This window comes from Pseudomyrmex gracilis, unplaced genomic scaffold, assembly GCF_002006095.1.
Source record: "Pseudomyrmex gracilis isolate BER0280 unplaced genomic scaffold, ASM200609v1 scaffold_221, whole genome shotgun sequence".
Lineage (NCBI taxonomy): Eukaryota > Metazoa > Arthropoda > Insecta > Hymenoptera > Formicidae > Pseudomyrmex > Pseudomyrmex gracilis.
In genome coordinates, this window is record NW_018020805.1 from 199,952 (window position 1) to 224,646 (window position 24,695).

At 34.6% G+C, this 24,695-nt stretch overlaps 1 protein-coding gene across 5 annotated transcripts in view; it reads right to left on the minus strand.

Annotated features, from left to right (window-relative positions):
- The window catches only part of LOC109858741, a 40,948-nt gene extending 17,228 nt beyond the window's left edge, over positions 1-23,720 (minus strand). For 2 of the 5 annotated variants that reach the window (XM_020436291.1, XM_020436287.1), the window contains exons 1-29: positions 15,655-16,249; positions 14,670-14,764; positions 14,331-14,554; positions 14,089-14,231; positions 13,875-14,005; positions 13,365-13,750; positions 12,828-13,130; positions 12,467-12,722; positions 12,124-12,321; positions 11,809-12,023; positions 11,337-11,547; positions 10,839-11,212; positions 9,481-9,769; positions 9,189-9,383; positions 8,456-8,673; positions 8,135-8,340; positions 7,489-8,003; positions 6,889-7,281; positions 6,106-6,732; positions 5,809-6,000; positions 5,562-5,644; positions 5,316-5,478; positions 5,057-5,238; positions 3,232-4,967; positions 2,614-3,112; positions 1,878-1,998; positions 1,575-1,765; positions 1,334-1,472; positions 295-502 (exon numbers count right to left, since the gene is read on the minus strand). In XM_020436291.1, coding sequence (XP_020291880.1) covers positions 295-502; positions 1,334-1,472; positions 1,575-1,765; positions 1,878-1,998; positions 2,614-3,112; positions 3,232-4,967; positions 5,057-5,238; positions 5,316-5,478; positions 5,562-5,644; positions 5,809-6,000; positions 6,106-6,732; positions 6,889-7,281; positions 7,489-8,003; positions 8,135-8,340; positions 8,456-8,673; positions 9,189-9,383; positions 9,481-9,769; positions 10,839-11,212; positions 11,337-11,547; positions 11,809-12,023; positions 12,124-12,321; positions 12,467-12,722; positions 12,828-13,130; positions 13,365-13,750; positions 13,875-14,005; positions 14,089-14,231; positions 14,331-14,554; positions 14,670-14,764; position 15,655 — 8,494 coding nt within the window. In that variant the 5' untranslated portion in view covers positions 15,656-16,249. Of the gene's footprint in view, positions 1-294; positions 503-1,333; positions 1,473-1,574; positions 1,766-1,877; positions 1,999-2,613; positions 3,113-3,231; positions 4,968-5,056; positions 5,239-5,315; positions 5,479-5,561; positions 5,645-5,808; positions 6,001-6,105; positions 6,733-6,888; positions 7,282-7,488; positions 8,004-8,134; positions 8,341-8,455; positions 8,674-9,188; positions 9,384-9,480; positions 9,770-10,838; positions 11,213-11,336; positions 11,548-11,808; positions 12,024-12,123; positions 12,322-12,466; positions 12,723-12,827; positions 13,131-13,364; positions 13,751-13,874; positions 14,006-14,088; positions 14,232-14,330; positions 14,555-14,669; positions 14,765-15,654; positions 16,250-23,194 lie in introns of those variants that run through there. The other 3 variants (XM_020436288.1, XM_020436289.1, XM_020436290.1) reach the window with 3 other exon arrangements.
- Between the last annotated feature and the right edge of the window lie 975 nt (positions 23,721-24,695).

Below are 24,695 nucleotides of genomic sequence, written 5' to 3' on the forward strand. Positions count from 1 at the left end.
ATAAAAGTGGAGACGCACATAGATATAGACAAAGATATAATTCTGAAATACCATTTCCCCGATAAAAGATAAAAAAAAAAAAAAAACATGTGAAAATGTTTTTCGTTGTCAAAGTTAAGAAAAATAATTATATCCGTGAGTATCAATCAATCACGAGTGGTGTCATATGAAAAACTGTGAAGAAAATAGTGTCAGTAATTAGCCAATTTCTAATTATTGATCGCTCTAAACACCTCCACCAGAAAATTAATTTTTTTCAAAAGAACGACAGAGTGGATTGTTCCAAATGTATACCTGAATTGGTGTATCTTGCTACGAAGTAGCCAATCGCGGCGTACAGACAACCGTCGAACGCGATCATCAGTAATACCAATCCCAAGGACATTGGATCGCCAGGACTCGATTCTTCCCACACGTGTGCCCAAGTAAGACCGGTGCCTTGAACTTCTTTTCGCACGGCGTAGAGACACCCGTAGCAGAAGCTAGTAGACATGCTCAGACACTAAAAAATATATTTTGCAATGCTTTTTACAATATAATTGAACGTATCGAATTTTAAAACTAACAACGGAAAATTTAACCGGTCAATGAGAGTTTATGCTCGTGCAAAATAAATAAATAAATATATATATATATATATATACATATTTTTTTTTGTAAATTTTACACATGAATGTTGAAACTTCAATTCGTAAGTTTATATAAGATGCTGGATTTGCATCACGTGAGAAATGTCTGTTTACTGTTTTATCTACTCGAGAAAAAATGAATTAGATCTAATTTAAATCTGAGATAAAAAAAAATAGAAAAATAGATCTATAATTAGATCTAAATTAAATCTAAATAAAGTAGATTTAAATAAATATAAAGTAAATCTAAATAGATACAAGTAAATCTATGTAAATTTACACTTTTATTTATTATTAGATCTACTTTTGATCTGTTCAGATCTATTATATTAGATCACCTCAGATCTGTTCAGATCTGCTTAAATCTAAGTAAATCTGAGTAGTTTTAATATAGTAGATCTGAGTAGATCTAAAGTAGATTTAATAACAAAAGTGTAAATTTAATAGATCTACTTATATTTATTTAGATCTACGTTATATCTATTTAGATTTAATTTGGATCTAATTAGATCTATTTTTCCATTTTTTTTATCTCTAAATTTAAGTTAGATCTAATCCATTTTTTCCCGGGTAATTAATCGTTTCGAATTTTATTTAAATATTTTTTGTTCGTTAATTTAATTGCAATACTTTTAATAAAATTTTCTTTATATATATTTTGCTGAGAGTAAAAGTGAATTTTAAATTGCTTGAGTTTAACTCACAATTAAAAGCTTGTAACCAAGTCCGAATACAGCTTCCATAGCGATAACAATAACGTACGGCATGTAAGTTAACAGGAACATGACAACCGTGGTAACTGCGGCGAGACTGGCGGAGCTGAACATCGTCGAGATCATGTAGCTAGAATGTAATTAAGATTTACAGCGGTTAAACTCCGTAGCAGTATATGTAATTTGTATGTCCGAATATATGACTGCGAGGAGATTTAAAGAGATTACGTACCAGAAGGTTACTATGGAGAAAATGTAATCAAAAAGCAAAATAAGTATCAACAAAGGATCCGATCGCGGAAAAATTTTTCCGACCAATAGAATCAGGGCAATGGAAATCATTACGATCGAAAGTTCCACGAACGAAGTGATGAACCAAGCAAGAGTGTTTCGCCAAGGTTTCAATCCCATCACGCTCATCACCTGAAAAAAATTAATATTGCAAACAAGTGCAATAAAAAATTGAGATTTGAAAATTAAAATTTTGAATAAATTACAATATAAATGTTAATTTTTTTGTTTATCATAATTATACCATCGAATTCTGCGACTCTCTCTCCCAAACAATATGCCGGACAGCCGATCCAACGCACATCATCAACGCGAAGAAGAAGCAAACCTGCACCCCTTGAGACTCATACAGCGTCGTTTGGAATCTGTATAAAATTTAATTTTCTCTAATACAATAAAAATAAGATAAGTAAGTAAGTATAGAAAAATATAACAAGGTCTGTTTCGATCGTTTGATCTTGACTTTGAATATGAAGTCAAACTTTATACAACTACTACGGACTTCTAATGTAAGATCTATCATTTTTTCTTCAATTTTCTTGTAATTTTGCGAACCTTGTAATATGACGTGATTATTTATATTTATTTTTATATTTACATTTATATTTATACACTGAAGAAAGCTCAAGTAAGGGCCGAAACGTTTGTCATCTCTTAATTTTATTTGTTTTTCATTTGCGTTTTACTGCGTTTTATATGCTTTTTGTTTAAATAAACTTTAAGATCCATTAAAAGCTCGAAACAGATCTTGTTATATTTTTCTATACTTACTTACTTATTGTTAATATTGCGAGCGAATTTTATAATTTAAAAATAAAATAAAATGTTTAATTACACAGAGAATTAACGACATGCAATCTTCTGTGAAAAAGTCTTTTCTTTCTTGTTCTTGACTTGAGATTTTGTTGATATTTTTGTCACGCGAAATACATAAAATTGTTTTTTTTTTTTTTTTTTTTTCTTATTGTAATCGTACTCACGGCGCAAATTTCCAACATGGATACGGCATTTGTTGCGTAAGAGTTTTCCAGGTGAAATCTCTTCGAGCCTTTACTCTTATGATCGCGCGATCGACAGAATCCTGAAGTTGCACGAATCCTCGAAGATATCTGAGATGTTCGATGAAGCTGCTTTCCGGTCCGGGAATCCAAAATTGAGTCTTTAGTCGTCTAGTCGACGGCACGTAGTCCACGTCCATACGAATCTTATAAGTTATATTGTCCGGTAACTCGTGCTCCAATGATCTTCTCGATCGATGCGAAGAAGCGTCATTTAGAAAAATGACTCCGGCCAGGAACTCGTTTGTGTCGGTTAACCGGCTAGCTGCTTCCTCCAGTTCCTCTTCGGTGGAGAATCCTATCGTTCTGTTCACCAGCACGCATCCCATCATGTCGTTCAGCGTACCGATCATCGAAATCAGCTTTTTTGATTTTTTCAGACGCCACGCGATCTCGCTGAGATTTAGATCGGAAAAATCACCTGCGCGTAACAATAAACGAATTAATTAAAAATAATCAAACTTTGTAAATTTCCGTAAAATTATGTGTCTCTTTAAATAAAGAAGAATTTTCAAAAGAGATTAGATATTCGCAATATACCTTCAAAATCGCCACCGCCCATAGATTTGATCGCCACTTTCATGACGTCCGAGGACAAAATACTTTGTAACTCCTTTAAACTATCGCCCATCTCCGAGAGACTAGCCAGGGAGTTAAGGGTCTTCTCGAAACTATTCATCAACACGCTGAAGTGTTCCATTTGCACGAAAGTTTCGTTCGCCAGCGCCATAACTTCGGAAATCGCGGTGGTGTTGGGCGCGTAAAGAATTTGACCGCGTAATAGAGGTTTGACGTACGACCAAATGATCTTTCCACCCGGCATGCCGAGCACACTTTTGTACGTTTCTCTACAGAAATCGGTCGGCAGAGAATCAAGTTCTTTTTTATCATACGCTTTATTGCTGTCCTTCAAACTGGATATAATTTTATAAAATTGTCCATTGTCTTGAATTAGCGTTTTACCGCAAAGCATTTGACTGGAATCCTTTAAAAATTGAGAACTGGACGTCGTTCCTTCCGTCTCTTCCATCGCATCGTCTTCTTCCGTTTCATTTCCCGAAGAAAATCTCGAAGCTAATTTATCCTTGAAAAATGGAAGTAGTTCAGAGGCGACGCCGAGATTGTCCAGCACAAGTTTTCCTTCCGCCTCTGTTAAATTTGCATTGGCCAGGATGTTCTTTACGTTGGCGCTCATTAAATTTTTGAAGATATAATCGAAATTCAAGTTCTTCATCAACGTGATGGTGATGTTTTGCGTCTGCGAGTCGTCCAGTTTACAGAGCGCGGAACTGACTTCTTCGGCGGTCACAAGATCGTTGTTCAACGACAACATATCTCCAAGTTTCTCCGCTGAACAAATTGTATCTTTCAAGCTGATAACGCCCCGTTCTTTCATGAAGACCGAAATCATGTCTATCTTGGCCTGGGCCAAAGTGCTCGCAACATCGTTCGTAATGCCGATTTTATTAATCAGGAACGTTCTCACTACGTCCCAATTGTCGAACATTTCTCTGACGACATATTTCATGTCCAGCAGTCCCAAATTCTTAAAAATCTCCATCGACTCCAACGCCGTGATCATGCTGTACAAATCGTTGATTACTTGGGAATCACTCATAAAGGGCTCTACGTCCTCGAGAAGTTCCTTCATTCCATCGAACAGTTTGTCAATCGTGTGATCGTTTAATATATTGACTATGCCATCGGCGAGATCGGGAACTCCGAGAACATTGGAGACGTCCTCGAAATCAATTTTACTAGCGACGTCCAGAAGATTTCCACTCTCCCCGAGGATCGTGGAAAGATGACCGAGGATTTCTTTTAGCCAGGTGAGCTCCCAGGCGGCCTGCGAGCGCCAGAAAGGTTGCTGCCGACTTATAAGATCTATGTCGAGACCGCGAGCCAACTGGTTTGATATGTCGTACACAGAAGGATACTTGGACGCTTTCGGATCGTATCGAAAAACCTTGGCCGCTCTTTTCGAGCTAAGAAAATCGTACAGAATTGTCGCGTTTTGACAGTCAACCTTCGTTCGGCACAAACTTGTATTCAGATTGCTCAGTATTGCGTTCACGTTGATAGTGGCGTTTGGTAACGCAGCGTTGATGTTAGCGCGTTCGGATTTCTTCACTACTTCACTTAACGGTTCCCAAATTGGCACGTGCTTATCAGCCAATCTGGTCAAATTGTTGATGTTCTCATGGATAGTCGCCGAATCCAGGATAAAGACGTTCTTTTGCAGCATATCGAGAATGCTCAGGACGAACGTAACGTATCTTGAATACAAGCGACAATAGTTAGAAAAAAAACTTTGATCTTCGCATTATCAACGGTAAATAAAAAAAAAAAAAAAAACTACACTTACAACCCCGGCCTAGAGTAATTAGGACCGCCGACAAATTTGTAGAAACAGTTCATTGTATTATCGTGATACGTCTCGTTTTGGAAATCGATTATAATATCAGCGACGTAATGGAAAGTAGTTTCCAACGTGGTTAAGAATTCGTTCAATGTCTTTTTATTACTGAAGAATCTATAATCTTTAATCTAATAGAAGCAAATTTCTTAATTAATAAAATAATTATCAACAATCTCGCGTGATTTATATAGTTGTTTTATTTTACCATGCTGCCTGTTTTGTTCCAGTTAAACTCGTTGATTAAGATATTATGTACTTGTGATATATTCAATCGAGTCATTTGACAGAGAAGTTTTGAGTAACGAGTATGGTATATCAACTGAGAATTTAAAATCTCCAATGGAAGTGTAACGCACCATGTACAATTTCTAGAAACGTAATAAAAAAAAAATTATTAATAAGGATTAATTATTGCCTAATGTTCTATGTCTCTTTCTTTTTGTACACTTACTTGGAACTAGGTTGCACTTCTAAAAGATTTTTGAAGATTACAATTATTTTCTTCACCATCGAATATGTCAGAGTTTTCACATCCTGTACGATCATTTTTAAATTTAAATTTAATTAAATTTAGATCAGAGCAATTTTTTGTTTTAATACGAATAATCTAATATTTTTTTTTTTTAATCTACAATTTATAAATAAGAACAAAACATTTAAATTAAATGACTTTGGTTAAGATTATCGAAGATAACTACTTTTTTTTTATATTGTGCGACAAAGTCCTTTAAGGTGCCCTCCTCAAACGATGTCCACCATGTAGGAATCTTTGGTTGCTTGAAATCTTCCGACAAGACGCGAATTAAAGTTGCTTGAAATCCTTGGATCCTATGTAACAATTCCGTTTCTTGCACGGATATTTTTGACATATTGCCGGTATAATAGTTATTCTATGAACATATAAAATTGATCGAATTAATTTAGAAGAGTCTAAAGTGTAAGATGTAAAGTTGTGAGTTATTCTTTAAAGAAATAAGAAAAATCAGATATATTACATTGTATTTTTCGTTGAAAGGTAGTAAATCCGTCCACAATAGATTCTGGTTGGTCATGATAATCTTCTGACAGAAATTTGTGATGCTGTACAGTAAACCTCTCTTCCTCATATAACCAGGCGGAATCAAGTATCGATCGATGTCGCAAGGATTCACCAGACCGAGGAACAACTTCTGTATAAAGTCATCTAGTCTCTCGGACGAGACGAAGGTGTCGACAGCGGTGATAAGGAGATTAGGCGTATCCTCTACGAGAGTTAACAAGGGCTTGAGCTTCGACGTCTCGTCGTGCATACCGCGAAGCTTCTGCCAGATATCTCCGCCGGACGCGAGATCGATTACCGCTTCTAACAACTGAAGCACTCTACTAGAACCGACAAGATGGTCTGTATTTGTGGATCCGTACCACAAAGATTTTTGGTGAATCCAAGATTTTTCCATTTTCACGATCATGATCCACGTTTCGTTCGACAAGTTCTGCCACGTTGTCACGTTGAAAATATTTGACTTCAGACTTAATCCCGGCATTGTGCTGGAGACATTTGACACGACGTCTAGCAAGTTTGTTAGCGACAGAGTCAACGGCGTTGATCTCGAAAAAGCAGTTGATCGGCCAGTGACAACGTTCTGCAATAAAACAAATGTAAAGATTTAAAAAGATTTAAAAACTTAATTAAAAACTAAATAAAACATTTAAATAGAGAGAGAAAAAAGATACGCATTTAAGATACTTGTTTTATTAAATCAAATGCTTTTTTTAAATTTCGATTTTTTCGCACGTACGTAATATTCTTCGCTCGTGGCAAATTTCAACAATTGATAAGCATCAAACGAGCAAAGTTCCCGTAGAAAATTCGTTCTATTCGGCGTGGACCAATAATCAGAATTAAAGTGAAGAGTGCACATAGTCCTTCTAAGATCCTTGAAGGGTAGAAATATGCCAGTTGTCGAATTGAGCGTGCTAAGAGTAGCAACAAGTGCGATAGCTTCTTCGGGATGAGATTCTAAAATCTTTAGTATTTGGCGTGTATTGTAGTTATCCGCCAATTCCCAAGTCTCTAAACTATAATTATTTATCTCGACAGTTTTCAACGCATTGCTAATATGTATTAAAATTTCCGACAATCCCTCAACTGCCAATCTGTAATTCGACCATTCTTCACCCAGCTTCAGGTTCTGAAAAAAAAAAAATTGTCACGGTTATAAAATTTTCTACAAATTTTCTTTACATTTTTATCTTGTAAATTTTTTATTGATATGTGTTTGTGCGTGGAAAAACTGAAAAAATATATAAAACTAATAAGTATTAATATAAAAAGTGAATTATATATTATAAAACATATATTATAAAAAATTAGAATTATGGAAACGAAACATATTTACATTGTGAAAAGTGCTCTCTGCTTGTTTGACTTCCAAAGTATCCCTTATCGCCCGCAGCAAATGTTCCAAATATCTTTTCGAGAAAAGCGGTTCGATGACTACATCGTTATTTATTGTTCGGCTGACAGCTTTCGCAAGATCGTACAGATCACCGACCATCGAAGCTACATAAGATCGGTACTTGTTGACGGGTCTCTGCCATATTGTCGTTTCCGCCATGTACAGATCAGTGTAAACGTTAAAGTTTTCAGGGTCGAGATCGCAAGTGAAATTTTTCAGAGTTCTGTAGTCTTCTTCGCTCAGACCAACTCTAGCTTCCGACAACCAATCGAACATCATTGAGCACGTGATCGTAACGTTACTTTTCAACGACGTGACGATTCGATCGTCGATCACAGGATCGGATATCCCATTCACCAACGTTGACAGGATATAAGGGAGTTGATCGTGAAAAATGGTTACAGGAGACGCGCTGTCGAATCCCAACAAGGATAATAAAGCGATTTTTCCATTGCCTGAAAACATTGCAATATATATATATATATATATATATATATCATGAAAAAGTAAAAATCGCCATAATTATAATAATTTATTAACATAATTGTTTTTTGTTCCAATTAATATTGCTCAAATCTATTTTTACCGTTTTTCAGTGTATTAATCGCGGCACGTGCACCTTTGTGAATGATGTTAGAAAGAAATTTTAAAAGGACAAGAGCGCGATCAATGATGTCTATTGATTTCGAAGAACCAGTTCGAGAATTTTTCCAAATTTCATTTGTGTAAATATCACTACCAAAAACCTTGACAGCTTTATCGATTTCCAGATCAATGTGATCCATAGATGTTCTGAAAATCAATTTTTTTAATAATATCCTCTTTTCTCTCTCTTTCTGTCGTTTATGTAAATCGTGTAAAATATAGAAAAATAATTTTGCATAGCTGACTGAAATTCAATTCTTACTTCCAGTCGTTTCTCATGCCTGGCTCTCTTTCTTCGATAATGTTATCCGCCTCTGTAATAATTGTCTTCAAATACTTCGCCAACTTTGGTTCTTCCGCCAGAACAATGTCTTTCGCGTCGTTTATCAGAACGTCAAACTTTGCTACTAGTCGTCGAAATTTGATATAGCCCAAAGTCCAATTGAATGGTGGTAAATCTACATTTTCGTCGTGCTCGAACTACACGTTGATGTTATTAATATTTAAAGCGATTAGTAATTTTCATAATTGATTGTGTTTGCATAACACTGTATTTTGCTAATTATATATTATATATTATTGTTTTGATATTTTATTTTAGCGCACACACATATACTTAAATATGTAAAGATGATTGTATGAAGCTTCAAGAATTTTCAAAGAACAATGAATTTTGGCTATTGAAGCAATAACACTGTTGTTAGAGTGTATACATTTAAATCCGTTTAATAAACAATTAAATTAGCATGAAATCCACGATCACAACATTGAGCGACCTATTTTATCTAATATAATTTAAATGCATTTGAAAAGGACCTAATACAAGGTCGAAAGCGTTCATGCTAATTTAATTGCTTATTAAACGGATTTAAATGTATACACTCTAACAACAGTGTTATTGCTTCAATAGCCAAAATTCATTGTTCATATACTTAAAATACACATAAATAAATAAATACATACATGTATATATATATATATATATATGTACTCACAATTTTTCGAACTCTCATCAAAACTGGCTGTTCCTTCCACTCTTTAATAAAAAGACTCGGATTACAAGTTATTCTTTCGATCTCACGCATGACTTCGCGACTTCCGTTTCTTAATTCCAGCGCGGTGCCAATACTCTCATTCATAATGCACGGCCACATTATTTCACGTTGTTTGTAATCGTCGATGACTGATATCTACAACAGTAATTCATCGGAATGTATTTTATAGGACAAAGAGAGAAAAAACGAGATATTTAGAAGAGAAATTGATAAATTTGAAAACTTTTCTTACGAGAGCCACTGGTTTTAAAGTTATCATGTCAACTATATCAAGAATAATCGGTGATAAATTTCGAAGAAAAGAGCCGACGAGTATCTCAGTCTGTGGCATTTCCTGCAGAACGTCGGAAAGTCTCGCCACGTGATCGTTCTTTTGAATCTGATCGACAATTTTCTCGATATTGTCGAAAATTACCGACGTTGCCCAAGCGAGACCGTAAATGTTTTTCCAGTTTTGTTTGGCTTGAATTCCGAACAATGGGCTTTCCATCACATCAAAGATCTTGCAGAGTATACCTACGCTGCAGACATATAAATAATGTATCGCCAAATGTAATTCAGTAATCATTTTCTAGAATCGTAGCTATTAATTTTATGATTATTATAAACTTGTTCTTAAAGAAATTCGAAATAATAAACTGTTATAGAGTAAATAGAGATATTATAGCCCCATACGGAAAAGATGGCCATAGACTGTAATTTCACCAATAATTGTTTAATAGTGCATTTTTGTAACCATTCTTAAAGATAATCAGTATTTACAGTAGTTTATGTGCGTACATTATTTAAAATAACAATATTGTGAAAATTATATAAATGTTTTTACTTTCGATTGCCTGCAAAGTTTTACGTATGTCCATCAAAAACTGCTGTAACGTTGAATAAATTACACAGTTAAACTGCCGTAATCAATATTACATATATAATAAAGGCACATAAATTATAATGTAACCAATAATTTGTGTGTGTGTGTGTGTGTGTATTTTCATTTTCATTATTTATTTATAAATACTATGTTATCTTTTCCTCACACTTCGGGAAAGATGGCCCATTTTTTAAAAAAAATTATACATATTTTTTTATAACTAGTATAATCTACAATGTATTTAATCATCGAAATAAAAATGTTTTTTTTTTGCTTATTGTTTTTACAGTTCACATAAAGTTGCATTTCATAATTAAAAAAATACTATTCATGAAAACATTAACAACAATATGTAATAATCTTTTACGTACAATAAATATATTATATTTAACATATAATTACTAAATATTAAATTAATTTAATTAAATTACATAATTATAAGTTTTATTTATATCTTTTACAAAAAAAAACATGTATGGCCATCTTTCCCTTAAAAGTTGGGTAAGATGGCCAATGCGTACATTTTAATATTTTATATAATATTACATTTCTGTTAAGTATTTTCTCTTTTATTTCGATAGTTATTATTACTTTGAGCTTCAGTAAAGTAAAATAAAAAAACAATATTAAAAAATAACAAAAATAAAGGTCTGTTTTTTGTATTTAAAGAAAACTGTGGCCATCTTATCCGGATTTATCCTATATCAAAAATATTTCTTATATACCTGATCTCCCATATATCTTTTATTGTCAAGTCTATCGTCCATGAAATCTTGAAATTCTGCTTCAGCTTCTCTAATTTCTTCAAATCATACTGCTGATCCTTTTGATGCACCAAAGAATCGATGTACTCATAAATTTCGATTGTCTTCTCATTGAACGACGTCCAATTAAATCTCCTCTGTCTATAAATGGCCTCTTCGATTTCGATGTTGGTCACGTTCAATTCCAGATTCGTTTGCACCGATTTGGCTAGATAGCACACCAACTCCTTCAAGACCGTGCCGTTCGATTCCTTAGGAAAATTCAGCAAAGCCGGCGGCTTCGTATCCGTGCAGTACGTTCTCGTGAAATTCGAATATTCGAGAATTCGCAATGTCTATTTCACGAAGATCGCGTTCGCATTTATGGAATAATATAATCAAGTTTTTATTAACGCACACTTTTCTGGGAAAAAAAAAACTAAAAATGATTCAATTGCGAGTTTCTACTTTATTACCGACCTTTTCTTTATCCGTGACGGTAAGATAAAACGATTCGATCAGCTCGGCTTCATGTCGACGTACTTCTTCGATCCAACTGCTTGGATTGGTTCGTAGATCTTGCAAAATTATTTCGGCTAATATATCCATACGCTCTAAATCTGGCTCGACGGACATGAAGGATAAACTTTTGGAACCCAGCATCTTCGCTATACTCAAGTGAATTCCCAAGCTAAAAAAAAAATATGAAGTGAAACACACGTGTAAAAACACATCCAGTTTTATTTGATAAATTTTTTACTTAGATAAAAAAGAAAATTTAAAAACTTAGAAAACAGAATTTCTGTCTCTCCATCACATATTACATCGAGTCTCGTCAATTTTGACGTCAGCTGAAGTTTGAAATGCGAAATCTCGTACATTTCATTGTTACACAACTGTATGTTGTGTAATAATAAAAAAACAAAGTAATTAATTATTAATAATCACTTACATGTCTAGTCTGCCTTGAAGTTGCGTCTCGTGAAAAGTTTTGGTCCATTTGTCGCTGGTCGAAAAAATGGTCCAATTCAAATATTTTACTTTTCGCGTGTCCAAGTACGACACGAAACTTTTAACGTTTCTCACAACAGATGTCAGATTTGTATTCTGAGGTCTAACTACTTTTTTTAGTGCCATAGAAACCATAGTCGATAAAGTTTTACTTACCTAAAATTATAAATTTATATTTATTAGTAAAACTAAAACGCGAGTATTCGTAATTGATTTGTACTCAATTGTGTGTCATCATGTGTATGTATGTACATACAATTGTTCCAAATTTTTCGAACTCAAAGCTGTCATAAATATCTTTGATAAATCTTTTCCCGTCATCGCTGCAGAATAATTCATTAATTTCGCCAGCTTTGTCTTTAAACTCGATATAATTATTGAACATCTCGTTCATTGTGTCCGTTCGACAAAGCACTTCTTCGGGATGTGTTTTACTTACATTCTTCACCAAACGCTAAAAATCACATCATATATTCTAAACAAGTGTGACTTGCGTTAAAAACACACAAAACTCAATTCAAAACTTGTTAGCTTTCAAAAAACATAGCAGCTTGATACAAGACCAAAAAAAAAATCCGTATAACAAAAATACAGCAAACCTCCACAAAATCTAGTCGAGACAAAGATCGAATAATCGTCGTGTATACGTTGGGAGGCAAATGTATCAGCATTTTTTGAACTAAACTTTGATGGTGTTTAGAAATTTCATAGAGCCTGGTCAAAGTATCCTCGTGAAGAATGGTAACGTGATGCGTCATTTGTACAATGTTATCAATGAGTGATACAATGTACGTCATTGAGTTCACCAGATTCTCGGAAAAGAAATGTTTTAGACCGTCGAAGACGTTAGCGGCTCTGAAAAATAAAGATTACGTGCTGTTTTTCTGCATACGATATGAAAAAAGTTTTTTTTTTTTTTTTAGAGTTCACTTGTTATCTAAGTAAGAGGCAAACACTTGCAATTCAAAGTCGTCTACGTGACGATCCAACAGCTTGTTAGTGAGCTTGATGCCATCCTGTAAGATCAAAAACGACAGATCCAATATCTGGGTGATATTCTCGTAATTATTCGAATTCGATATTGCTCCCCGCAAATGATCTATCACGGTGAAGAAATCGTCCGTGTCATTGAGATTGCTATGATCTGCGATTTCTTTTACCATCTTCAGAAGCCGATTTAATTTCAAGAATCCACTACGGGCAACAGGCCAATCTCTTTCGTATGCAAATATGGGATCCAAAACCACAAGGGCTTTATTCATGCTGAAATTAAAACTCTACACTTATATTCCTCGAGGCTGCGCGAGTTATTTTTTTTTCTTTTTTACAAAACACCCGGATTAGGAATTACAAAGAAACTGATTCGGAGAAAAGTAATAAATCGTATTCGCCACACAAATATCTTTCTTTTCTTTTTTTTTTTTACAAAAGAACCGGATTGAGGATTTCAAAGAACTGATCCGCGGAAAAAATAAAAATATCATATTTAAAACTCACAAGCCAAGGTCAATTTCTTTGAAAGTTACATTCTGGAAGACCAGAATCATCTTCGGCAGCCATTCGCGAAGCTTCAAGTATTCGGGTATGTACTTCTTGGGCGTCTTGAGATCAAGGATAGTTTCTATTGCTCGCTTCAGATCCAGGAAGAAGTTGTAACCGCGAAATTTTGCCATCGCGCGATCGACCATCTCCAGCAAACCGCTGAAGTCCAAATGCTTCGAAAGGTTCTCCAAAATGTCGGGGATCGCTTTCGAGTCGATGCTACAGAGAACGTTTGATATCTCGACGTAATCTTCTTCTTTAGGCAAAATCAAATATTTTTTTAGACTGTCCGCGGAGCATACGACGCCGTCGATGTTGGACGAACCAAAAGTTTTGATCAACTACACGGTGAAAAAAAAAAAAACCGATAAAAATTCTTAGTTATTTCCCATTTTACAAGCAACAAAACAAATAATTACTTGTTAACACACAAGCAACTATTCGAACAACCGTGTAGCCACTTACATAGATTAACTTTACGGACGACTCGAATAAACCATCGACCAAACCTTCTCTCGCCTCAGGCATTTGCGATTTCAGTAAATCCTTAATTTGTTCATGATTGTTGAACAAGTCGCCCAAGCGAATTCCCCTGTCTATCGCAATAACATATTTGCACATACAATCGATAATCAATTTTAAGATTAAATTTTGAGCGCATCCGTGCTCATAAACATACCGAAAAGCGCCTTGATCTCCGGTTTGGTGAGTATCTGTGCCATTGACTTTAACAACTGAATACTCTGCGGCAACGTTTCCACGGCGGAGATAATGGTCTTGTTGTTGATTATCGGTTGTAATTCCACGACCAAGGGACTTAAACTATTTTTCGTCGAGAAGAGAAAAGAAATTTCATCAATAATATCAAAGAAAGTACGCGATGAATGTCAAATTGTGACGATTTAATGGTGAAAAACTAACGTGGCATTTTTAAAGGAAGGCACTTCTTCGTATTCCGCAAGCGGATCGCAGGGATTTCCGACGCTACATATGTAACTCTGCACGAAAGGCAGAAGCCCATCCTGCGGCATCGATCTTGCGGGAAATTGACATGTCGGATAATATTCCGGTTCGACATTATCGCGCACAGTGTAAAGTATCATAAAAATCACTATAGGCCATAAAAAAACCAGGGCTAATATTCCCTAAAATAGAGTAAAGCAATAAAATGTATTCTAGTGTTTGTTTCTAATTATATAAAATTAGAGACGGAAGTATATAAACAAATTGAAGTATAATTTTTGTGTCAAAACAACTTACCGGTTGTCGTTTTCGAATGATGTAATTTTTCCACAGAAGAAGTCCGAGTTGCTCGATTCTCATCTTTGCGAGAAGAGTTGTACTTGCGAGTTGCACTGTAAAATTATTTCATACAACATCTAGCACGTTAAAATGATAACTTGCAAATACACGAAGCTTTCTGTTCTGTTCGCGTTCTGCTGCGCAGACGTAAGGTAAAATGCCACTCAAAGCTCCATGTAAGCGAATCGACACGTATGTACATTTGCACGCAATGTACAGAATACAAGAAATTGAGCAACTTGTATTTATCTTTTTTTAAGAAACAGAGAGCTAAATAATCTCCTCCGTAATAATGTAATTATCTAAGCCGAGTGATCGCGATTGAGTCAGGTAGAACGAGAGAGAAAGAGATAGCTCAGATTTGTTTTATACACGATTACTTTCACGCCATGGTAATGATCCTGTGCTCGAAATATTTATTTATCTCGATCGATTTATAAAATTACGTTTTCAATATTTATATTCATTGCCAATTATCAACAACAATTATTCGTGAACAAACTATTTGGATAAATATTTTCATACATTGTATGTATATATTGTATGTTACATATTTTTAGTTCACTCATAGTTATAACAAATATCAATTATGAAACTTAATAACGCGTCATATTTTGGTAGGATTGAAAAAAAGCTAAATTTCCTGTAAAAAAAACTATATAAGTAGGGGAGACTGAGGCTGATTGTGACACGGGTAAAAAGTTACAAACTTTGATGAAAAATAAGTGCTACATTAAAGTTAAAAAGAGACAAACGCGACGACTGTCACGCGTCACACGCATAAGTAACATTATCGTTGTTGCAATTATTTTTCATCGCTAATTTAAGGTTGTAACTTTTTACCCGTGTCACAACCAGCCCCAGTCTCCTCTACTCTCAGAGTTTTCGTACAATAATACAACAGTAAGTTTCGCGAGATCGCGTGCGGCCGTGCTGTACTTACTTTTTCGTACTCTCGAAAAATACTACCAGTGAATGATGGTACGTCATCAGAAAATTTTATCGCGGTGCGAAGAAAACGGACGAAAAATTTCCCGTCGTAATATATATAAAATTGTATTTTTACACATTTCTCGTATGTATTAAGGTGCTTCACAATTACACGAGCAATAACCTGGTGGCAAATCCACTCAATTCACTTTATTATACACATTTACACTCGAGTCAGAGCATTGCGAGCAAAGAACAAATTCTAAAATTATGTCTCGGTTAGAGAAATAAAAAAAGACGCGATCAAAACACATTGATTAATTACTGATTATCTCGAGAACTTTGATCTGTGAATCCGCAGTCGTGATGAGCGTTGCAAAATAATGTGTGTGCTGTACACGCAATATAAAACTTTGATGTGTTCCGGAAATTCGTTCGACTGATTGTATGTTATATTGCTCACATCTGACTGAGGTCAGGTTTACCAAATTTTCAGATTGGCATTATCCCTTCTCTTCTCTCACACGTCCTTCGCCTTTCCTCTCCAGAGAGGAAATGTATATCTCATATTTACACAATATATCTATTCGAGGTAGAGAACATACTAATATGTATGCGTACTTTATCAGTTATATTTCAAAGAATCTCGCAATTTACGTCAATCTACAAAAAACAATATTAACAGACTTACTTTATATTATACTTTACAAAAAACAATATTAATAGACATACTTTGACTACATTAACTTTTTAAGACAAAAAACAATATGTTAACAGATATACTTCAACTACATTTCGTAGAAGAAAAATATCTCTGTTACGTCAGTTTTGTTTTTCAGGAAATAAAACATTCGTGTAAGAGCAGCAAGAGAAGATTTAAAAATTCACTTATAAAAAAAATATTGAAAATAAAATATGTCGTATAAAAATCGAATCACATGTAAACAGCGTGACTAATTTGCATGTCTGTCGATGCACAACAGCAGCCGGAAATATTCTATCGCGTGCTACACCGATGACAGGATGCATTATCGAGATATGGAGCAGTGAACCGAGCTGCAATTCTCGTGTAAGGATAAAGCGCGCGTATCAGAAATAAATGTTCTGTTTGTGTCAATCTTCTTCATTTTGAGTAGAAATGCAAATTGTGCAATGTGTGTTGTGAGCAAATTTCAAAAGAAATACGAGGAAATCGTTCGTTTTCGGCTATCAGCCAGACGCACATATTGTGCGATGCAAATTTGTTAAGATCTCTCTCTTTTTTTTCGTTTATATAATTGTTTTAATATTGTAAAAAACTCTCTTAAATATGTATCTTCAAGAAAATATTTTGTAGAAAGAAAGAAAAAGGCATAAACACGGAGCTGAAAAAAAAAAGAACTAGATTCAATGTCGCATTTTATTGAGGAAATCGTTGTGTGTCGATTTCTTAATCTATGACCTCCAGATTAATCGGCATTCGTGTCACGTACATGACGATCGGTCATTCGTACAGAAGTCATTACGTGAGTATACTCGTGAGATAACGATTATCTGTAGTAATTATTAATTTCGAAATCTCGTGAATGAGTAGAGAAGAATATGTCATTAGCATAATCGCAGATGATGCACAGTTGCATTTACGAAGAACTATGTGGCCGTAACGCGATTGGCGGTACGTACAAAATGCAACAGTGCGCCTTCTTGAATATTCTTGCGACGCAGTTTTGTGCGGGCAATTGTTTTCAGAAAATATCTCTGTGTATTTTTTTATTGTACAGAAATGTTGTGTGTGTGTGTGTGTCTTTTTCTTATGTTTTAACACTAGATTTACCAGACCAGTCATTTTGACTGGTCGTGCAATTTCAATTCAAAATTCCTACTGCATGTAACATTTGCTTTTCGAAATGATGTTATGACTTTTGTAGCTATAAGTAGAGAATACATTTTATGAACTTAATGTTACTTTATATATATTCGTAACAAATATATGGTAAAAAATATATGGTAATAAATATATGGTAATATACGATATTAAATAGCTGGTATATCTAGTGTTAATTAGTTTTTATATTATTTTTTTAAATTAGTTTTTATATTATTTTTTTTATGTTTTTATCTATAATATTGTTTTCTTTTTGCTCAGAACACTTCAGAACACTTTTTTAATTCTGAGAATACTTATAGCACACATGACTTCTGTCACATTTATGTGCTCGTATAAATACTAAGGCGACACTAGCGACACTTTTCTTTCCGATGAATTAATTTAGAAACAAAGAAGTGTCACAAGAACGATTTTTCAAAAGATTTACATATTTCTCATCGGAAATAGTATCGCAATCTTTCTTTATGATAAAGTACAAAATTTGTATAATCTAATATCTTTACAATTATAATTTATTTATTTTTAAACAATTACGTTTTCGTTCAGGAATTAACAATTGCGATAAACATCTGACGAACAATTCCATCTGTTTTTAAAAATCAAGATGATTTACAGGAAGACAAAAAAAACTGAAGATTAATAGGAAGATATTTATTGTTGGCAGATTTTTTTGATGGATGATCTTTTCGGGTAATTTTATTTGGTGTCCGTGAATTCTCCAACCGGTTTTGCGACTTAAAGATATATACGAACGGACTGTTAGAAGTTGCGCAAAGAATCGACCAAAAAAAAAAAACGGATGTATTCCGGTCTGAGAGCCCGAGAGTTTTGGTTTATTTACACTCCGGGAACAATGTGCACTTTCACCCGTGCGCAGTTATGCGAGTCGCGACTACGATATCCGAATAAATGCGAATGATTTCGTAATCGGCGCGCTCGCCGTGTGTAAACTTAATCACGTGTTTTTATAAGCTCGTTTTGCGACCAACGTTATAAATAAATAATTCTCGTTCTCTCGTATATGTTAACAGTGATTAAAGGTCATCACTTCCACACACTTTCACACACTTCAACACACTGTATGTTGGATCAAGTAAATATACGGAACGAACCAATGATCAATCGCGATTCTTTATGACTCGCCAGTTATTTCTTTGACAAGAATTATTCCTCCGTGTTATCGTGTACAAACTGTGCGTTACGCAATGCGTAACAATTTGCACAGCGATCTGTAAAATAAATCACACACACAAAAACACACACACACACATCCTCGGAATAGGATAGTGACAAAACTTTATCGCGGTTACAAAAGCAAATATATGTCCGCGCTGTATAACATGTCACGCGAAAGTGCAATTAATTAGCGGTTAAGTTTGCTATAACATCGCAGAGCAAATGATCGCAATAATGAGATTCATTGTGAACGTGCGAGAGACGTATTCTTCTCGCGTTTCCAGGTGAAAATCTGTGATCCGATTATTAATATGTGCGACACGGTTCTAATGTACAAAAGTGTCGTTGGCACGTGATTATTACACACGACACTGACCGTTATTGCGACAATGGAATTGCAATATGATAATGTAGGTTGTGCGTGTTTCACAAGGCTTTTCTATATCTATCACCAAGATGCAACTGACGAAACATGTAATTTAAAACTTACACTTTGATGTGTTTTAGTAGCACAATCTAAACTTATCGCATTATGTTGCTTGAAGAAAAAGCGAGAAACTTTTACGCGTGCCAGACTAATTTGAAAAGAGATTGCTTCAATGTTTAACTTTTGTTTTATCCAAGTAATATGAACGTTCTCACAATTTCCGTATTTCGATCACAGATTTGTAGAGAGAAGGTACGAAGATTTTAAGATACGAAAGGTGAGTATGTATAAAAAAACTATACGAAATTGATGAGTACGTATCAGAAACAAAAAAGTAAAACAAAAATTTATCGGATTGAAATGTATTTATTTTTCAATATAGTCATTTTTTTATCTCGATTACACTTTAACCGATGGCCTTTTCTCGAGAAACACTTACGTCACTTTGACAGAACGATTTCTCGAGCTCTTCAAAATGGCCATTTATGACGTCGATGATTTTGTTGTTGAAAATTTCATCGAGCCGTTCTTTTTTCAGATTCAGAAATAAATGGAAATTGGAGAGACCGAATAAAGCGGACAAGGCATCAATTCAAAGCTCGTAAATTTTGACCACTGAAATGTGAGCACTGCTGCATTACCAAAAAATCACCAAAGGCGACATTTCGGCGAGTTGTCACGCAAACTCACTATGATGTGCGATAATAAATTAGCGTTTAAAATTTTTTCTTCTGAAAAATGAAACTTGTCAACAGCAATGTAATGTTACCGTCGTTATCTAAGCGTCTCTTTCGAATATACTTGTCAATCGTATCTCATATAAAAGTTCAAAGTCGCTGACATATATCGAGAGACGATCATGACTCAACATGCAGGTGTAGTAATATTATGATCTTTCCTGAGACGCTGTTAAGAGATTAATCGGTGACCCTGAAGAAATGTTATTTAACCGACATCTTTTTTAGAAGAATTTATTCATTTTAAATCACCAAACAAGGTTAACAACAATGTAAATTTATAATTAACATATTGCATTGCTAATTATACCGCATATATCAAGGTTTCCTTAATCTTATATAATAGAGAATGATAAGTAATCAATAAACTTCATGGTGTACACGTTATCATGGTAACACGCGTGAACTGCCATAACTTGCACATTAAAAAGAAAATATTTAATCAACTTCCGTCATTTACTGACACTAATGAATAACGTTTCAGAGTTCATGTTACATTACTGACGTTGATAAGTATTCTACAATATAATTTAGTGCTAAATGTCATCATAGAATTGCTCTTAGGAATAAAAACAAAAAACTTAACAAAGTGATGATCAAAGTTTTATAAAGCTTAAAGATCTAATCTAATGCATTTAATATACGTATGAAGTGAGATACGTCTGTCCTTGATAAAAAGATAAAAGTGTCTTATTAAACATCAGTTTATAACACGAAGAAATAACAAATAAAAAACGATTACTATTATATTGTATAACGTTGCAATTTACTTGTACCTAATCTTTGTTAATTATCTCGCGAGTTAGAAATAAGTTCACGGCCGTGATTATAAAATTGCAAGAAACATTAAACAATAATACATAAAGATCACTAAATAAGTTTTGCAATACTTACGCCAATTATTTACAGCGTAGAGTTTTAAAATTGACATCACTGACAAGGAGAGACCGCAGTTGACTAATCACCGATTTTAATCTTCTCGCACGTGGCAAATTTACATCGAAAGTAAGTTGATTGAAGTGTTTGACAGTTTTGTCCAACGCGTCTTTTAAATAATATTTTTTTATGCTTGAAATTTAAAACGACCGATAGTGTAGGTTATATAACATAAAGAAAGACAAGTATCATGTATGTATGTGTCTACCTAAAAATATATGTTAAATATTTATTTCTACGCAAATAAAATATATTATATATAAAATGATATTACACATAAATATATATATTACATAAATACTTAAAAAAATACTTAAAAAAATAAAAATAATAAAACTTAAAAACATTACAACGCAAGTTTTAATCCTGGGTTTCTACTATTACTAATCTCGCGCTCACTCATAGCACTACATGACACTTGTCGATAACACTTGTCGTCTTTCTTTGTGTTTTATGATCTATACCGATCAATTCAAATTTCAAGTATAAAAAAACATTATTTTAAAGACGCATTGGACAAAACGCTTGAACACGAATCAATTTATTTTTTATGTAGATTTGCCACGCGCAAAGGGATTAAAATCAAGTGATTAGTCAACTGTGGCCTCTCGTTGCGAGTAGTACGTTTCAATAAAACAACTACGTGTAAATTATGTAAAACATGGTTTAGCCAAGAAGTTCATGAACAGTAAAACATGTGAATTTTATGAGTATGGCTTAGTAGAGACACGAAACTTGTTTGGTTATTAACTTTGTGAAGAAATTGATAATCGACGAATTTATGAACTAATTAAAAACCGATTCAATCGATGACTCATCAAACAATTTTTATTTCGTTATTACCAAAAGTGTTTCAATGTGGGAATGTGTGTATGGATGACGCTCAGGGTGTCTATCTGTCGCTGATAAAAGATAACAAATCTATTCACCAAAGACAGAAAAATAACTTGTCAAATTGAAGAGAAGATTAGCACATCAGGTGTTCAGAAGATTTCTATAATAACATTTAGGTGTTAAGAGGATTTGTACACTTTCGAATCTCTCAGAGGAGCGAAGGTTACGTAGAATAGAAGTAGTAGCTAGAAAATCTTACTAGACTATAAAGACAAAAAAAGCTCTCCGAGCTAAACAACTTCAAATGTCGACTTACAAATGACAAAACCTAACTTTATTATTACGACGTCAGATCAAAACATAAAAAAATTAAAAGTACGGAAATTTACAAGCGATGAAGAAAAGTGGCAGCAAATTTTTAATTATTTGTTTATTCGAATCAAGAAACGCATTAATTTTAACAGAGATTATTGTGAACAATTTTAAATAAATAGAGTTAACAATAGTTGCAAAACTCTAGTAACTTATATTTTTTTATATTTTTATTTTATATTTTATTTTATATTTTATTTTATATTTTTTGTAGCTTTTGTAGATACTTGAAGTACGCATCACATACAACGCTGCACGAAAATGTGTTGTTTATTAGGACGTAATTATATGTACAAAAATAACGTATAAAATGTAAGAAATCGTCATAGAGAAGAAAACAAGATAGATACAAAGTACCAGAGATATTGCCGCAAAAATCGAGTTTCTCAGAGACCAATTGACCGCAAGTTGAGATGAAAAAGAAATCATTTAGCTCTGACATTGATTACGTTACCATTTGCGTTTGGCAGGTATGAACTCTCGCGGTTACATATGCATCGCGTGTGAATGGAAAAGAAGTCTTCACTCGGAAGAAGTTCAGGGTCACGTGCAACCGCACGAAATAACTACGAAGAGAGTGCACAGCTTCGCTTTTCTCGGAAATCACAATTTCTCGATCATTCCGCCAGCTGATTGAGCAAGTTTTCTTAATCGTTTCTCGAAGTCCTCTCGAAGGAAATCCTCGTGTCTAACGACTTCTTGTCAAACTCGCGTTTTCTTTCGCGATAATTGCGTCGCTTCTGTGTTTTCGGAACTTACTGCCGAAAATACTAACAATGAGATACTCAACAGCGTTTTGTGTGTTTTTCCAAATCCTAAATTCTCTCAAGAACAAATCAGTTACTGACAGACAACAATGTTAAATCGATTCTCATCTTCAGAAATTTTATTCACGCAGCGATTGATCACATCCGACAAATAATTGCGAGCTATTATTTTTTATACTTAAGAAACACGAGATTATGAAAACACACACGTTGTAATTGTTACGCTTGTTTCCAAAGTAGTTTCGCATATACTTAACTGTGTGAAGTGTGAGATATTTATATTCTTTGACGATAAAAGCGGTTTTTGACTTGGTTTTTATGCGATGAACAACGATATGATGCGATAAGGAATAACAATATAAGAAATAGCTCAATAATAGCTCAATAATCACACGACTTAAATTACAATTAGTAGTACTCTCTCCTCTCTTTCTCACCTTGTTTCTCTCTCGATTTCTTGACAAATGCAAGATTGCAAGTAACTTACACCGTACTTACGACTTTGAAGATGTCAGTCACTTTTGTTCTCTACGTTCGTTCCAGCTAAAAATTATATTAGCGATAAACTATACGAAGCGCACGTATCAGCGTACCCGCTTCTCATAGATTTGCGATCAAAAGTGGGCGCGCAAATTGCAAAACAATCGCGATCGATCGCGCGGCATAAATTCACGATCGACGATCCCCTGGGAATCCGCAAACTTTCATGCAGCACATCGCGGGCGTCCGCGCACCCCAAAGAAGAACGAAAGACGTTTCTTTGAAAACGACGCAGCGAGGATCACGACGGAAATGTAGAAGCGCTCGGTTGCGGTCAGCGCGCGGAACTCACGCGAGGATCCGATCCGCGCGAAGAAGAGCAAACTCGTTCCGGTAACGTTTTCTTGTTTCTCGCGTTTTTCCCGATTGCTCGTCTCTCCTCGGCGGGAGATGACGAGCGACGTTCATGCACACTTGAACGACAACGGCTGGAGGACGACTGTTGCCACCACCGTGATCCATGACCACGTGGACTTTCGAGGTGCCATACGTAAACACGCACACACACGCGATCTCATGCTGTCGCGTAAACGTTTGTGTACGAGCAAATGCGAAGGCAAGCGGACCGAGCGTGTGAACGCGCGGTCATGAGTTGTTTCTTGATTCCGGTGGATAATCGATCGGTTTATCGATTGACCGACAGCCACACAGAAGAAGTGAACGGAATATTATTAATATTTAGCGTGAGAACAAACGTTCAAAGTGAGAACACACTTAGGATGAAGATACACAATGAATACTAAACTTAAATAAATGAAAGAAAATATGTTTGTTTTATTATATTGAAGAACATTCTTTTGCTTGATAAAACATGTGTAAAACCTGACACGAATCAGAAAGATATTATTTTTCTTAATAACTTGCATGCGTGCAAAATCCGATACGATGATGAGATAGTATTGAATTTCGCACGCATGCAAGAGTCGTCAGGAAAGAGAATATCTTATGATAGCAAAAAGAACGTACATTTCTTCCCGTGACATAGTTGCTATCGTCGTGTCGGCGCGTTTGTACGTTATCACAAGCAAAAAAATACTTGGATAACAAGAAAAAAAAAATTTCTTTGAATTTATTTATTCTTATCATGTTTAGGAGAAAGAAAAATGAGATGCCGAGATTTTTACAACACACGTATGTAGCATTACGTGCGCGGAGTCACAAATTCGCGTGAGAAAAATGGCAATTTTTGCATTGCCAATCTCGCATCGAATGCCCTCTGTGAGCGCGATACTGTTATTCACAATATATATCAATTTATCTCGTTTAATGTTTTATAGATCGTATAGATCGAGTACAACACAAATTGAACGGAAATAAAATCAGTTGAATTACTAGCACGCACGTGTGATCTTTGAAGCGGGGACTTATACCGATATGCAAAATACCGGTATTTTACCG